At 36.7% G+C, this 18,072-nt stretch overlaps 1 protein-coding gene across 1 annotated transcript in view; it reads left to right on the forward strand.

Annotated features, from left to right (window-relative positions):
- The first annotated feature begins 545 nt into the window (after nt 1-545).
- The window catches only part of LOC127800005 (MACPF domain-containing protein At4g24290-like), a 29,797-nt gene continuing 12,270 nt past the window's right edge, over nt 546-18,072 (forward strand). The window contains exon 1 of the mRNA XM_052334360.1: nt 546-1,149. Within this exon, the coding sequence (XP_052190320.1) occupies nt 895-1,149 (255 nt within the window). The 5' untranslated portion in view covers nt 546-894. The remainder of the gene's footprint in view (nt 1,150-18,072) is intronic.

Here is an 18,072-nt window from a genome sequence, read left to right on the forward strand (position 1 = left end):
TCATCGTTGCCCTAACCCTCATTGTCAATCGTCGCTGCATTATCTCTTTTTGTTACTACACATCATTTCCCTTATTGTCGTTGCCAACTACTAATGTATTATCCATCTTCGTTGCCTTTTGCATCATTTGCATACCCTCCATTCATTGTTGTATCTTCTCTTTGTTACCTTTCATCTTCAGAAACGCATTTTTGACTATTTTATGTAATTTGTGAAACAATTAAGAGTATTTCACAAGTTACAAAATGGTCTAACAAAATTTTAAACTATTTTTTCTAGTTTTGAAATTGGAAATGGTTTGAAAATGTCAAAAGGCGACCCATTGGAAGCTTTAGGCTTTTAGTTTGGAGACCCTTTAAACTTTATTATTTTGTTACTAAATCAATCTCTGAACTTTTTTTTTTTTTTTTTTAAGTGGCTAGATAACTAATTCATAAAGAACAAGGTTAATTAAATTAAGTAGAGAGTTGAGATAATTTTAAAAGAGGCGGGGAAGGCGGGGGTCATCGTAATAGGAACAGTAGTCAACGCGTTCAACTTCAAGCAAAAAGCGGCCGCTCCACCAGTCAACCTCCCTCTCCCCAGCCAGGACTGGTCTCCGCTCAGCTCACAAACCAATCCTATGAAATGAGGAAACCATTCCTCCTCTGTTTGTAGAACCGGTGACATCACCCCCAGTCGCCGCAGCCCAATTCAATTCAAACTCTCCCACCAGACGGAAACGAATCGTCTGGTCAAAAACACTGACCTTCCTGATTTGTCTGTTCCCCGTACGCTTTGATAAATCATAAACCCTAACTTTACGATTACGTGGTCTCTCCAGTTTCAGCCGTGCCCTTGTTTTCAATCTCCAACCGATCGTGAAGAATAAATTCAGTTTGATTTCTTGGCGTAATGGCGGGACTCCATTCCCCGATTGAGATCAAAGCCTTGGAGGCGCTGGGATCGGGGTTCGATATGGCGAGCGATTTCAGGGTAAAGTTCGCCAAGAGCCGGCCCGGAGGGGGGCGGCTGGTGGCGTTGGACGAGGATAACAAGAGGGATATTTTGATTCCTGGTGGGGCTGTGATTCGGGGCGTTTCGGAGGATATTCGTTGCGATAAAGGAGATCGGATTCGGTTCAAGTCCGACATGCTCGAGTTCAATCAGGTGAAGGTTTATTTAGCATCTACCGGGTTGTGTTTGAATTGTTGATTTCTATGGGAATTGTGTTCCGTCCAGGCAATGGTGGTTTTTCGGATTGGCAGTTGAACATGGTGAATTGCATAATCGACTGGCATGCTATGTTTCCTATTTAATTACTTGCTTGAAAATCTGTTCACTGTGAAATGAATGGAACAAGAAGGAATACTCGTATAACTTTCATTTTCTTTTGGTAAAGGCATTACAACTCAAAATTCTTTTTCGAAGTTACTTATGTAGGAAAGGGGTCTCGGTTCTGTGCTATTTAAATCCCAATAATCTATTTTCAAATATGATGAATCAATTGCCTACGTGAATGTGATTAAATCTTTATCACCCTCCAGAAATGATAACTACTTCAGTGTTTTTTACACATCTTGTTAAAACAAACTACCACCAAACCCCTAAACCTCCGGCTCGCTGAAAAAGGGAAAATAAATACAAAATAAAACCCATATCAAGAATTAAAAAAAAAAAAAAAAGGCAAAGGAGGGAAGAATAATGAAAAACGAAAAAAAATACTAGCATTGCCTCTTAGTTTGAGTTACATGAGGGACTATCCTTTCCGGATGAAGATTATTTTTCTTTTTCTTTTCTTTTTAATTAATACTGTGATTTAGCTACTTCTTTTCCATGCTGGGCATTTTTATGACAACTACGAGGTGCATAAAATGTTTGTGACACCTCCTAGTAATGTTGTCCATAAACACTAATTAAGTAATATCTTGATGTACACTAGCTTGATCTTATTGACATGGCAATTGGATACCCACTGTAGTAGATCACTTTTACCTTGCTGGTGACTGAGATTTTTGAATTTCCATGGACGCAGTTGGTCTAATAGTTAATAAGGTCCTTTCTTCCTCAATTGGCACATGCAGTCATGTGTAGACAAGGAATGAGTATGAGAAAGTTTCTGTTGCTACCTAATGGTGAAGCAGGATGGAATTTTGTCCCCATGTGTGCTAGAGTTCATGTTTTCCTCATATTCATTTTCTTTGTATGCTGTCCATGGTCAAGATCGCTACAAAAGTTCCCGCTTCCTTCTGCGAACTGTCAACTGTGGTAGCATAAGGAGCAATGCAATGTTTGATTTGTGTGCATTTGGGTGGACTACATGATAAAGTTTCAAGGAGTAATATATAAAAGCATGTAACCAAGCCAGGGGCTGACTTCAGTTATGGGAAGTTTAGAAGGACCAGAGTGCATGCTCTATCATCTTACTTGGTCAATTTTAATGGGTTTTGCTTTGCCTACTCAGTCTGAGCTTATGGTCTGGTATGGATATAAGTACCTTCATTCTTGCTATAGTTGGCATAAAATGGTGTAATCACAGTCTCAAGGAGGGAGAAGTAGCCAGACATTCTTGGGGTTGAGCCATAAAACCACTGTGTTTTTTCATATCATGGCTGTAAAATTCTCCCAGTTTTGGGGTTTTTGAATTTTATTAGTCATCTTTTGTAATAAAGAATGTGTTGTGGTCAGAATGTAAGTATACAAAAGCCTTACTCTACACAGAACATCCATGTCTAATCCTGACTTTAGGAAGGGGGATAAGAAGGCCATACAAGTAGGTATGATTATTTTTTATTAAGAAAAGGAATATAGCTGGCTATGGATTATTCTGCTGTAATACCTTGTCACTGTAGATCTCATGGGAGGGAGGTCTCAAACATGAAAGCAACTTAATTAATGGCATGAGAATGTCAATTAAGAGGAAAAGAATGTGAATTAGTTTGAGCTTTTAACTGGCTGAGTAATCTCTCTCTCTCCACCCCTCCCCCCTTCTCTTATTTATTTCCCTTCTATCTCCTAAGTTCTCCCTCACTACTTTGTGCTTGGCTATTGATTTATATGATTTGAGGAGTTGGCAGTCTATTTATGGAGAAAAAGGTCCTAGCTGTATGCATCCACTGATGTGTAGAGTTTGGTGCATTAGTTCTGGAGATATTAAGTTTCATTATTTCCTTTGACATTCTACAATCTTGGAGGTTGATACCAATATGAGCAAGTATCTACAGTTGAGTGCCATGTGAAATTCAACTGTATTCATTTATGGATGATTATTGAGTGATTAGTATTCAATAATAATTACCAGGTATATATATATATATATATATTTCTCCTTTTTGCAATAAGAAACATATAAATGGAACAAAAGAAAGAATGGCTTCAGGCAGCAAACCCCATATAAAAGATCCGGGCCACTCAGAGATGAACAAAAGAACTATATCCATACAGCCCCATTGAAGCTCATCCAAGAAACTGAACTGGGAGTCAGGATAGAAGGAAAGATCCTTAGTCAACCATCAAAAAAGGGAAACAAGATTTGTTCTCTTTGAAACTGTCACAAAATGTGGAAAACCCTCAAAAGCCCTAATATTGCATCCCTTATATAATGACCATGTTACCTACAAATGAACAACTCAAGGGAAGGGCCCCCCTACGCCAAGTGTGTACACCCATCACAAGTCCTGACATGACACAATGTACCCAAAAGATAGAAAAGATGAGACCCCACACATCATTCGTGTGGAAGAGTTAAATAGTTAGTGTTGTCAGTTTGTTTGTTAATTCTATTATGTTTAAGTTAGCATGCTTTACTCAGCTATTTGTCTAGCTGATATGCAGTATTATGCACCTATATAAGGAGAGCAACTATATTCGTTTAGTATGTATGTTTTGATCCTTGTGATCTGTTTTTCTGTAATTCAAGTTTCTTTCTTCTTCGTAATTCAGTTCTGCCCTAGATCTAATTCTCACATGGTATCAGAGCCATTCTGGTATGTTCCAATGGCCTCAGATCGAGTTGTCAGTTCTGCCTCCGCTTCTCCTCCTCGTCAATCCTCATCGAATAATTCTATCTCCTCGCAATCAGATTTCTCAGCTGTTGCGAAGGCTTTTAGCTATATTCCTCTAAAGTTAGACACGAGGAATTATATTTTCTGGAAGGGGCAAATTCTTGCCACGATTCATGCATTTGATCTTGTTCCGTTTTTGAGCAAGACATCTCCTCCTAAGTGTGTGACCGATTCTAATGGTGATTCAGTAGTGAATCCAGAATACTTGAGCTGGATTCGTTCAGATCAAATACTCTTTGGCTGGTTATTCTCTACGATCAGCGAGGAAGTGCTTGCTCAGGTGATTCACTTGGAATCATCAGCTGAGATATAGATTCTGTTAGAGAATTTATATGCAAGGCAGACATTAGCTAAATCGTTTCAACTCAAGCAGCAGTTGAGATCTATTAAAAAGGATGGAATGTCTGTCAACGATTATATTCTGAAGATTAAAACTATCTGTCACTCGCTTGCTGCTATAAGAGAACCTTTAAGTGACAATGAGTTGTTATTGGCAATTCTAAATGGCTTAGATCAGGATTATGATACGGTTGTAAGTCTTGTCACTTATCAGATGGATGAAATCGATTTGGAGAAAGTCCAGTATCTACTTTTAATGCATGAACAACGTCTGTCTACTAAGAATCAGGCACTGACTGCTCTAAGCCTTGATCAAGTCACTTCTCCTTTACAAGCAAATGTAGCATCGTCTTCGTCTGCTCAGAATAATGGAGACTCAAGTTTTGCTAGAGGAGGATTCAATCAACGAGGAAATGGTAATGGATTCAGAGGAGGTAGAGGTCGTGGTAGAAATTCAAATAGGCGAGTTTACTGTCAACTTTGTGGCAAACCTGGTCACTTTGTAGATCGATGTTATTATCGATTTGATCGAAGCTTTCAGAGGACACCTAATGGCAAATCACAAGGAGGTCACAGTGGTTATCCTAGTTCTCAATTGGATACTCGAGCTTATATGGCCTCCCTAAATGAATCTAACGGAGCCTACATGACTGATTACGGCTCATATCAGAGTTCTCACTGTGGTAATTTTTCAAAACCAAATTTGTATCTTCCTGATCAGTTTGTTTCATCACCTAATCTTCCAGATCAGTCCTGGTTCGTGGATTCTGGAGCCACGAATCACATTACTTCAAATTTGAATAACCTGTCTTTACATACGCCTTATCATGGTGCAGATAAAGTCACTATTGGTAATGGTAAGCCACTACCTATAACTCACATTGGTACTAGTTCTTTACAAACCTTACCTCAATCCAATTTTGTTTTGTATGTGCCAAATATTCTTCATGTTCCTAGTATGACCAAAAATTTACTCAATGTATCTCAACTTACACGAGAACACAATGTTATTGCCGAGTTTTAGGGGTGTGCAGGGGTTCGGTTAAACCGAACTAACCGAACCGAACCGACCGAACCGGTCAGTTCGGTTCGGTTAAATACCAGTTACCCCCGGGTTGGTTCGGTTATGTGTTCGGTTAGAAAGGTTCGGTTCAGTTATACGGTTCGGTTAGTTAAATATAAGCTCGGTTTGGTGGTCGGTTAACCGATTAATCAAAGCCGACCAATGATCAAACGACGTCGTTTTGTGATGGCTTCGGTTAACCGTGTGAGGGGACTTCGAGTGCATTCTCGAGCCTTCTCCAGATTTCTAATCGACGAGAGAGAAAGAGAGAGAGAGAGGGGCTCGAAATTGAAACCCTAACCCCCTACCAAAACCCTATTGTCGCCGTCGTCGTCGCTGTCTACCATCGTCGTCGATTGCTTTCGGCCGTCCTTCGTCACCACCGCCATCCAACAGGTTAGTTCTACTTCTATTATCGACTCATCGCGCGATCTCTTTCTCTCTCTCGCGATCTCTTTCTCCCTCTCTTTCTCTCTCTCTCTTTCTTTTTTAGTTGCTCTAGCCTCTATGCGGCTATTATGCCTTTATCTCTTTGTATTTATTTAGTTCTTTTGTTTTGCAAATATCACTAGCGTCCGTCCACGGTCCACCATCCACTCTTAAAGCGATTTAGTCGTCCGTCCGTCCACTCCTAAAGGTTAAAGGTAACTTACCTTAGTTTGTTCTTTGTTGACTGTTTAACATTTTCGTGTAAATGCTTTTATTTTGTTCTTTGTTGACTGTTTAACATTTTCGTGTAAATGCTTTTATTTTGTTCTTTGTTGACTGTTCTCTTTTGTCTGTTCACTAATCTGAAATTGTTCTGATGAGTCAATGGAACATTCGATTATTTTTTAAGTATCTTTTTGGTCGGATGTCACTGTTGTGTTGAATCTGTTTTGTTGATGTTCACTAATCTGACAAAATTTCGTGTAAATGATTTTGTACTGTATGTGGTTGGATGTCATCATGTAATTGTTGTGTTGAATCTGTTGATGTCCACTAATTTGAGCAATAACTAATAAGCGTGTAAATGATTTTATACTGTATATATGTGGTTGGATGCACTATTGTGTTGAATATGTTGATGTCCACTAATTTGAAAATTTTTTGTGTAAATGATTTTATATTGTATGTGGTTGGTTAGATGTCACTCTTAAAAATAATTACCACAACCAATGCATTGTTCTTATGTTGTGATCTTGAAATTTTTGCAGTTAAACAATAATAAAATCTTATCTTATAATGTCATGTCACATGCATTAACAACTTTAAAAAAAATGTCAAAATATGAATAAAGTAGTAATCCAACAAATTTAATAATAATTTAGTTATTTCTTTCCCCTTTTACTTTTTCATAAACACCATAAGTTTTCAAACTGCATGTCTCTTATTGTGTGCATTTATAAAAATGATATAGTTGGCTGATACTTTTTACATCAACTGTATAGTTTTTATTACCTTCTTTAACAGTGTGTATGTTTATTAAAATAATGTATGTTGTATGTAAGGGAACAATACAAATTATACAATTAGAATATAATATATGATTATTTTTCCATGCTTGATTTTTAATATGAAGGCTTTACCAAAAGATAGCACAACAAACACCAATAACAGAATAAAATAAACACACGTATTAGAACAACCAAAGCTTTCCTAAATAAAGAAAATACCTTCATTGGGCTCAAATTAAACCACATACAGTATACAGAATAAAAAACAATCTGTCAACAGATTGTCAAATTAAAGAAAATACCTTTATCGAGCTCAAATTATTAAATTAAACCACATAATGCCTCAATCCAGGAATCCACTGAAACTGAAATCAAAATGAAAGGAAAAAAAAAAACAAAAGCAAAAAACAATCTGCCAATAGATTGCATAATTCCTCAATTGTTTTACTTATAAATGATGTGAGATCTTTTCATTCCCTAAGACACAAATCAAATGACAACAACTAGAATATATTTAAAATCACTCTTTAAATACAATACATATTAATTACAAATTTACAATTGTATTAATTTTAGATGGCAAGAGAAGAAGACACCAGTCACACAACAAATATCCCTAGTATGGATGATAGTTCAAGACCTACACCAATAGTACCAAGTCAAGGTAGTCAATCTGAAGCTGATAGAGGTGCAACATCACTAGGAAAGGCAAAGAGAAAAACATTAAGAGCTAGGTCAGATGTGTGGGATCATTTTACAAAGTTTACAAATTCAGAGGGTCAAATTAAAGCGAGCTGCAACTATTGTTCTAGGGAGTTCCATTGTGATCCCAAAAAAAATGGGACTACGGCTCTAAGGAATCATATGGGAACATGTAAAAAACACTCTCATGCTTTGGAAACCCACCAAATGCAATTAAACTTGCAACCAACTTCAACGGGGGTTGAGAGAGAGGGGGATAGTATGGGATTGGTGAATTGGAGATTTGATCAAGTGCTTGCTAGAAAGGCTTTAGCTCGCATGGTGATAGTGGATGAGATTGCCTTTCAAATTTGTCCAAAATGAGGGGTTTAGGCACTTCATAATGTGATTTGTCCAAAATTTCGGATTCCTTCACGTTGGACAATTTCTTGTGATTGTTTTGAATTATTCAATGAAGAGAGGTTAAAATTGATGAATGAGGTAAAAAATTCATGTCAAAGAATTTGCTTAACCACTGACACATGGATCTCCATTCAAAGGATTAATTATATTTAATTATATGTGCTTGACGGCACACTATATTGACAACAATTGGACATTGAAGAAAAAAAATTTAAATTTTTGTCCAATATATAGTCACAAGGGTGATGCCATTGCTATGGCAATTGAGAAGTGTTTAATGGGATGGAAACTTGATAGAGTTTTGAGTTTGACAGTAGATAATGCTAGTTCAAATGATGTTGTTGTGGGTAACTTCAAGAAAAAAATGGCAAAATGGGATGCTAGCATTATGAGTGGTCATTATTTGCATATTAGGGGTGTGGCTCATATAATAAATCTGGTTGTGCAACATGGGTTGAAAGAGCTAGATGATTCAATAACAAGAGTTAGGGATGCAGTCAGATATATTAGGCAATCTCCAGCAAGACTAAGAAAATTCAAAAAATGTGTGGAAACGGAAAAAATAGAGTGTTAAGGGCTTATTGTTGTTAGATGTTGCAACTAGATGGAACTCCACATACTTGATGTTAGAGACTGCTCAAAAGTTTGAGAGGGCTTTTGAGAGGTTCGATGAGGAAGAGCCATGTTTTATGCTTGATCTTGGTACAAGTAGTTGGAATAATAACTTGCAACAAGTTATTACTATTGATGGGAGACCCAAGCCTGAGGATTGGACAAGGGTCAGAATGTTTGTTACAGTGTTGCAACAGTTTTATGAGCTTACTTTGCGGGTTTCGGGTACTTCATATGTCACCTCCAATACTTTTTTCCATGAGATTAGTACCGTTCATTGTCTTTTACATGAGTGGCAGGAGGGTGATGATCTTGAGTTGAGTGAGATGGCTGGAAAAATGAAAGAAAAGTTTGATAAATATTGGGGGGATAAAAAAAAAATAAATCACTTGCTTTACATGGCTGTGGTACTTGATCCTAGGCACAAGTTAGAGTTTATGGAGTATGCACTTCAGGAGATGTATCCATGTGAGAAAGGGGTTGCTGCAGTTTTGTCCTTAAAAGATGCCGTATATGTTTTGTATGAAGAATATAAGAAAAAATTGACGCCTCAAGGTGAAGCAGGAGAACAGTCTTGTTGGACGAGAAAAGAAGATTCAAATAAATTAAATGATAAAGAAAATTATCCTTGTAGATTATCTTGTTGTTATATTATTGTATTTAAATTAGTTTAAGTTTGTTTTTATTTGTTTTATCTCCTAAAGTTTAGGAGATAGTCTTTCCTAGTTTTTAGGATTAGATTATTCCAATCCTTTCCTACTCTATAGGAAAGAGATAGAGTTGTATCCTATATATATTTCCTATCCCTCTCAGTTAATGAATTAGATCAAGAATTCTGTTTTGCTCGTTTCATGGTATCAGAGCATCAGGCTTGATCAAAAACTGTGTAGTTATTTTTTTTCTCATCTCTCAAGATCATGGCTGATGTTCCCCAAAACCCTACCCTAACGGAGGCATCCGCTACCAGCTCTCTAGGCCGTCTTCCTTCATCTAGTCGGTTTCCTCTTTTCCAAATCTACCAACTACTTCAATCGATAATCATCCTCTACAAATTACTCACCATAAATTGAATGGTAGTAATTTTAGAGAGTGGTTCCAATCTGTGCTACTAGTGATTAAAGGGAAAGGAAAATCCGGCTATTTAACCGGTGCAGTTCCTGCTCCTTCTGCTACAGCCACTACCTATTGAACTTGGAAGGCCGAAAACTCAACCATAATGGCATGGTTAATCAATTCTATGGAGCCTCGGATTGGGAGAACTTATCTATTCCACAAAACAGCCAAGGAGATTTGGGATTCTGTTCAGGAGATGTATTCCGACTTGGAGAATTCATCTCAAAACTTTGAAACAAAGTCAGCCATTAGAACAACCAAACAAGGTAACTTAAGTGTTACAGAATATTTTAATGTTTTGGTTGAGTTATGGCATGAAATAGATTTGTTTCAGACCATTAGTTGGGAATGTACTGCTGATAACATGAAGTATAACAAGATGATTGAAAAGGATAGGATATTTGACTTTCTCTATGGGCTTAATACTGATTTGGATGAAGTAAGAGGTAGGATTTTGGGCACTAAACCCTTGCCATCTCTCAAGGAAGTGTTTGTTGAAGTAAGAAGAGAAGAAAGCCGACGAAAGGTAATGCTCAACCAACTCGATAATCCAAATCTAACCTATCAGAATTCTGCTCTTGCAACTGTTAAACAGGGGGACAATTTTTCAAAAGGGGTAGGAAAGGAGAAGCAGTGGTGTGACCACTGTAACAGACCCTACCATACAAAAGACACCTGTTGGAAGATCCATGGCAAACCTGCCAATTGGAAGCCTAAAAACAAGAGAGAAAACACCCGCACAACATATGTAGCTGAAACAACTGGAGAAATTGGAAGCAAAACTGATCTGAATCTGACAGAAGAACAGATCCAGGTCCTTTACAGACTGATAAATCAAGGTATTACCCCTGCCAGTCCTTCTACTCATCAACCCACTGCATCAACAGTCCAGAAAGGTACATCTCATTTTTCTCTGATATCACAAAAACTTCCTAAGGATGTTTGGATAATAGACACGGGTGCATCTGATCATATGTCCAGTTCCAAAAGACATATGACTGAATACAAGCTGTGTGATACATTAATTGAGGTTACAATGGCCGATGGAACAACCTCTCCTGCTCTAGGATGTGGAACTATTCGTCTTTCGAAACTACAACTTAAATCAGTATTATATGTCCCTGGATTGAGTTACAATCTATTGTCAGTTAGCCAGCTCACAAATGACATGAACTGTAGAGTGATATTCTTTCCTTCCTACTGTTTATTTCAGGACCAAGCTTCGGGGATGATGATTGGCAGTGCTGAAGCTAAGGATGGACTTTACTGGTTGACTGGAAACATTTCAGCTTCTTCCTCTTTGAATAAATCTGTTCTAACTGTTACAACCAATGCCAAAGCCATGTTATGGCATAAACGGTTGGGACATCCAAGTTTTCCTTATCTTAGATTATTGTATCCTCACATTTTTATCAATAAAGACCAAAGTTTTTTTGTGAACAATGCACTCTTGCAAAACAGTCCAAAACTCATCATTCTATTCACCCTTACAAGCCCTCAACACCATTTCATTTGATCCATAATGATATTTGGGGACCCTCTAAACACCCTAATATATCTGGTTCTAGATGGTTTATTACCTTCATTGATGATCATTTTAGGGCATGTTGGGTGTATCTTATGAAGGATAAATCTGAAGCTAGCTGCCTATTCAAACGTTTCCATAAATTTGTTTTGAATATGTTTCAAGCTCATATTCATATTTTGCGTACCGATAATGGTCGCGAATATTTTTCTCATGACTTGACTAATTATTTGAATGAACATGGTATTTTGCATCAAAGTTCTTGCCCCTACACACCACAACAAAATGGTGTGGCTAAAAGAAAAAATAGACATCTATTAGAGGTGGCTCGGGCTATGATGTTTACCTCCCATGTTCCACATTCATATTGGGGAGAGGCTATTCTTACAGCCACTTATTCGATAAATCATCTTCCCTCTAAACCTCTACGATTTAGAACCCCTCTTGAGACTCTTTGTGACATCTACCCTCATGCACCGTTTCTACAATCTCTTGATCCTAAAATTTTTGGATGTGTGGTGTATGTTCATAACTACAATGTATCCCGCACAAAATTAGATCCCAAAGCCCTCAAGTGTGTTTTTGTTGGGTACTCTCCTTTTCAAAAGGGATACAAGTGTTATTGTCCTATTACCCGTTGATTCTATGTGTCTACCGATGTCACATTCTATTAGAACCTCTCTTATTATTCAGGACCAGCTCCTTCTTCCAACCTACATGACCTTGTGCCTCTCTCTTTGCCTCTTCCTACTTCTCTGCCAGCATCTTGTCAAGGGGGAGAAGTATCTATCTTTGACAATGTACTGGCAGCATCAACTCCTAAGCACAAAAATCAAAATCCCCCACTATTTGTGTATTCTAGGAGACCTAAAGAACCTCCACAGACTCAGCATGGTCAATCATCCACCCTTGAAGCTAGTCCAACGGAAGGTGACAATTCTTTAGGGGATGCATCAGCAGAAGATAACAGTGGAGGCAGGGAGGAGACTGAAAATAACAATGAAGGCAGGGAGGAAATTGAAAATAGCACTGAAAACAACAGCACGGACAGTTATGCTCCTCAAGGAGATGGTCTCGATTGGGCAGTTCTTATAGCTCTAAGAAAAGGGGTAAGGTCATGCGTTAAATATCCTATGTCAAACCATCTATCTTATGCAAAATTGTCTCCCAAATTCAGAGATTTTATTGTCGGACTTGATAGTACAGAAATTCCAAAACATATCCAAGGAGCTTTGGATGATCCTAAGTGGAAAGATGCAGTTATGGAAGAAATGAAGGCTTTAATTGGGAATCATACTTGGGAGATGGTTGAGCTGCCCCCAGGTAAGAAAACAGTTGGATGTAAGTGGGTTTTTACTATCAAACACAATTCCGATGGGAGTATTGAAAGGTACAAGGCTCGATTGGTGGCCCAAGGGTTTACTCAAACCTATGGGATAGACTATGAAGAGACTTTTGCTCCTGTAGCTAAACTCAACTCTATTCGGGTACTTCTTTCTATAGCTGTTAATCTTGATTGGCCCTTGTTTCAATTTGATATTAAAAATGCATTCCTCAATGGGGATCTAGATGAAGAAATCTACATGAGAATTCCACCCGGTTTTGAAAAAGAGGTGAACAATGGAAAGGTTTGTAGACTCAAGAAAACTTTATATGGGTTAAAACAGTCTCCTAGAGCTTGGTTCCAAAAATTCAGCATGTCTTTAATCCAGCTAGGATATGAACAAGGGAAATCTGAGCATACTTTGTTTATTAAATCCACTAAAGAAGAAGGAAGTCTATATTAATCGTCTATGTTGATGATATAATTGTGACAGGGGATGATATGCAAGGAATTGAGGAATTAAAGAAACAACTGAGGGCTGAATTTGAGGTTAAAGACCTAGGGTATATGCGATACTTCCTAGGAATGGAGGTGGCAAGGAGTAAAGCAGGCATGTTTATCTCTCAAAGGAAATATATTTTGAATTTACTCAAAGATACCGGGATGATGGCATGCAAACCAACTGGAACACCATTAGATAAAGGCTGGAAATATGAGGAGAAGGATGATGATATCCCAGTGGAAAAAGAAAGGTATCAAAGGCTAGTAGGAAGATTAATCTATTTATCTCTTACTAGGTCAGACATAGCCTATGCAGTAAGTTTAATTAGTCAGTATATGCATTCTCCTACAAAGAGACATATGAATGCTGTTTTTCATGTGTTAAGATACCTTAAAGGGACACCTGGGAAAGGGTTGATGTTTAAAAGGACCAAGGATCGAGGAATTGAAGGTTTTTTTGATGCAGATTGGGTAGGTTCTTTAGAGGACAGCAGGTCCACAACCGGCTATTGCACTAAACTGTGGGGAAATGTAGTAACATGGAGGAGTAAAAAGCAATCTGTGGTGGCTCGCAGCAGTGCCGAGGCCGAATTTCGGGCCATAGCCTAAAGAATTTGTGAGGTTATTTGGTTAGAAAGGCTAATGGAAGACCTAAGGATACCCTTGACTCAACCTACAAGGGTATACAGTGATAGTAAATCTGCAATCAGTATTGTAAGAAATCCAATCCAACATGATCGCATGAAGCATGTAAGGATAGACAGGAATTTTATAAAACGAGAAATTGATGAAGGAGGAATAATTCTATCCTATATTCCAACTGCTGATCAATTAGCAGATGTGCTCACAAAAGTCATGGTTAAACCAAGATTTGAATACTTGATTAGCAAGCTGGGAATGACCTGCATCTATTCCTCAGCTTGAGGGGGAGTGTTGGACGAAAAAAGAAGATTCAAATAAATTAAATGATAAAGAGAATTATCCTTGTAGATTATCTTGTTGTTATATTATTGTATTTAAATTAGTTTAAGTTTGTTTTTATCTGTTTTATCTCCTAAAGTTTAGGAGATAGTCTTTCCTAGTTTTTAGGATTAGATTATTCCAATCCTTTCCTACTCTATAGGAAAGAGATAGAGTTGTATCCTATATATATTTCCTATCCCTCTCAGTTAATGAATTAGATCAAGAATTCTGTTTTGCTCGTTTCAAGTCTCAAGTGTCTACTCCATCTATTGTGGAGAATGTTAAGGGGGGAAAATTTGGCAGACCAAATTTACTTAGTTCTCGTTTCAAAAAGTTTAAGTATGCTAGTGGTAGTGGGTCTACAACTATGCCATCGGAATGGGATAAGTATTTCAGTGAAGTGTGTGAGGAGGAAACTGATGATTTTGACATTTTGAATTGGTGGAAAGTGAATTCTCATCGGTTTCCTATTCTATCTTCTATGGCTCGGGATGTGTTGGCAATTCTAGTTTCTACTGTTGCGTCTGAGTCTGCCTTCAGCACAGGGGGTCGAGTACTCGATCCATTTAGGAGTTTTCTTTCTCCTAAAGTGGTTGAAAGTTTGATTTGTACGCAAGATTGGATTCGGTCATCTACCACCTCAATGAGTGTTGAAGAAGATTTGGATCATGTTGAACAACTTGAAGAAGGTAAACTAATTGTTACTCTTTTTTTTTTTTTTTTTTTTGCTTTTAGTTCAATACTTGTTGCTTTTAAATTATTTAATTAATTTTGTGTATTGTTTGTTTTAGAATTGGCAAAGGTTACCGTTGACAGCCCCGCACCAATGGAAATTTAGATTTTAAAGACTCATGCATTTGTAAGTAAGAGAATTTGTGCCTCTCAATATTTCAATTTCAGTATCTGTTTTGATGTGTTTAATGCATTAGTTAATATTTGTTTATTGTATTATTTTACAGATTTAGAATGAAGAATATATACAGCATTTTAGTTCATTTGACTTCTCCAATATGTGTTTTTAGAAGTATCTGGCCATTTTCTTATGTATTTTTAGAAGGTTAGACAGTTGACTTCTCCAATATAACATGTATTGTTATCTATTGGTTATTTGGTTTGCATTTTAGTTCATTTGTCTCAAGGATTTTGCATTCTGGTTCCAACAAGCTCTATGGTTGAGACCAATTTCACTTCGTCATCTTAGTTATTACCATAACCCTTCAACAAAAATATTTGATTACAGGATTTATGTCTTCTTGTTCTTGTTCTTCTTCTTCAAAAATATTTGATTACAGGCTTTATTTTTCACACCAAGAGGTGAAAATTTTAAAAATATCGATTTCATTCACTTTTCACCTCCAACGTTGATTTACGTTGTTTTGCAAATGTTTGGACTAACACCATCCTTTTACTTTATAAGTTTATGTGGTATGTTAATTTTGTTGTGCGTTCTGTTCTGTTATTTTCTTAAACCTGGCAAAATTGATGGAATGAGCATTTTGGACTGAGGTAATGCTGCACTTTTTTTTTTCATTTTTGGTTCCCTATTTTTTACATGTACCTAATTTGCTTTTTGGTTCTCTAGGATGGGATTTCAATTATGACTTCTTATTTTGTACTGTATTATGCAATTACCAAGGTTTTTCGCTAGTTGAGGTATGTAATTCACTTTTTTTACATGAGTTTGATTTGCTCACCCTTTTTTTTTTTTTTTTGTGAGAAGGTAATGCAGACCTTGTTAATCTTTACATTAGAGATTGTATTTCTTCAAGACCTTAATCTCTTAGTATCACCTCTTTCATTTATTAGATTTTAAGTTTTTTGTTGGTTTTATGTTTGTATATTGAATGTTGTGTTATAGAATTTGTTTTCTCCACATATATGCATGTTTATTTTCTGTCTATCTATGGTGTGATAATCATGGTTTTTGACACTCTCCCTCTTTCTCGTTCCCTACATTTCATCTTTGTCTTTCTCATCATTATCTTCCTACTACTCCACATAAAAAATGGTCACCGCTTAACAAAGTTTGAACATAAATCAGTCCAAACTTATGGAATAGACAATATTATTCATCCTCTTCTTGTTTGCTTTTTGATCCTTTATTCTCTCGAATCCCATAATACCTTAGGGTCACTAAGTAGTTGACTTTTTGTATGTTACTTGACAATTCTTGGTGGATTACAGTTACAAAGTTGACACTGTAAATTTTTTGGTATTCCTTGAGCACATAGGAATTTACAATGTTCATTTTCTGCATCTAGTTTTCAATCCAAACCCATCCCCAAGTTCATCCTGAAAACCTCTACATTTTACCCTTGTGTTGCTTGGGTACACCCCTTCATGTTTGGGTTGTATATAAAAACGTTTTAGATAAAATAACTCAGTGTTGCTAATATTGGGCGCTTACATCAACTGTGGCCCAGTTTTAGTTAGTTATACATAATGCTTGCTAAAATAAGAAAAAAAAAAATGTTGATTCAATTGGAGTTGGTGCCTAATTTTGCCATCCGTCCAGAGGACAAACATGGAAGTAGAGTTGGAAAAATGGCTTGAACTTGTAGAGATCTAACCTTGCCCACACTGATTGGGTAAAGTCAAAGGCTATTTCACCACACTATAGTCAAGTCAAGTTCAAGAAATCCCTTATTTTTTTTTCAATTGGGGTCAAGGCAAGAATGATATTTAGAATCCTTGACCTAACCTAATTTATGCCTTGCCTCATCATACCCCACTGTGCCCTCATCTTTTTAATCTAATCCTACTGACTTGATTGTGAACAAGCATTAGGGTTCCATATGTTTGATTTCAATTTGTTTATTTCCTTTCATAATTTGCGATGTTCACTTAATCCTGAAAATTATGGCATGGGATTTGCTAAAATGATAGTTGTTTCTTTCCATAGGTTTTCTTTGTTGAATTCCAATGATAGTGCACGTGTTGTGTTAGTTTCTCATGCTATGAATTTTGGAACAGGAAATATATAGACAATCAATTTGATCAAGTTAATTAGTTTAAGTATGCTGCTAATAAGTGATTTTTCTCCATCAATACAATATATATATATATATTGTATTGGGTTTATTTTGCTTATTTTGGATGATGATAGAACATAGCACGTTGTCTTTTAAATTGACAATAATTAGCACACTCATCACCTAGGATTGTGTATTTATTTTGATTATTTTGAAAAATCGTTAGCACACCCAGAGTTGTTGCCTCCAATCCGTTTACATTAGTGCATTACTTGGATGAACTTGTACAACTACACAAAAATTTCTTGAAAAATGATGCATTGACATTGAGGTTGCTAAGACCAAGAGGCAAGAGCTGGTAAATTAACCACTCCATTTTCCACCACAACGGCACAACCTGCACAAATTATATCATAGTTTCAAAATAAAAAAAAACTAGTAAAAAATAATGAGTTCTGCTAACTAATGAATGCATTTTTGAAGCTTAATAAATAATAGAGAAGTTTTTGTGTAGTTGTACAAGTTCATCCAAGTAATGTACTAATGTAAATGAACTGGAGACAACAACTCTGGGTGTGCTAACGATTTTTCAAAATAATCAAAATAAATACACAATCCTAGGTGATGAGTGTGCTAATTATTGTCAATTTAAAAGACAACGTGCTATGTTCTATCATCATCCAAAATAAGCAAAATAAACCCAATACAATATATGTATTGTATTGATTGAGAAAAATCACTTATTAGCAGCATACTTAAACTAATTAACTTGATCAAATTGATTGTCTATATATTTCCTGTTCCAAAATTCATAGCATGAGAAACTAACACAACACATGCACTATCATTGGAATTCAACAAAGAAAACCTATGGAAAGAAACAACTATCATTTTAGCAAATCCCATGCCATAATTTTCAGGATTAAGTGAACATTGCAAATTATGAAAGGAAATAAACAAATTGAAATCAAACATATGGAACCCTAATGCTTGTTCACAACCAAGTCAGTAGGATTAGATTAAAAAGATGAGGGCACAGTGGGGTATGATGAGGCAAGGCATAAATTAGGTTAGGTC

The sequence above is a fragment of the Diospyros lotus genome, chromosome 4 (genome assembly GCF_014633365.1).
Source record: "Diospyros lotus cultivar Yz01 chromosome 4, ASM1463336v1, whole genome shotgun sequence".
In the NCBI taxonomy this organism is placed as follows: domain Eukaryota; kingdom Viridiplantae; phylum Streptophyta; class Magnoliopsida; order Ericales; family Ebenaceae; genus Diospyros; species Diospyros lotus.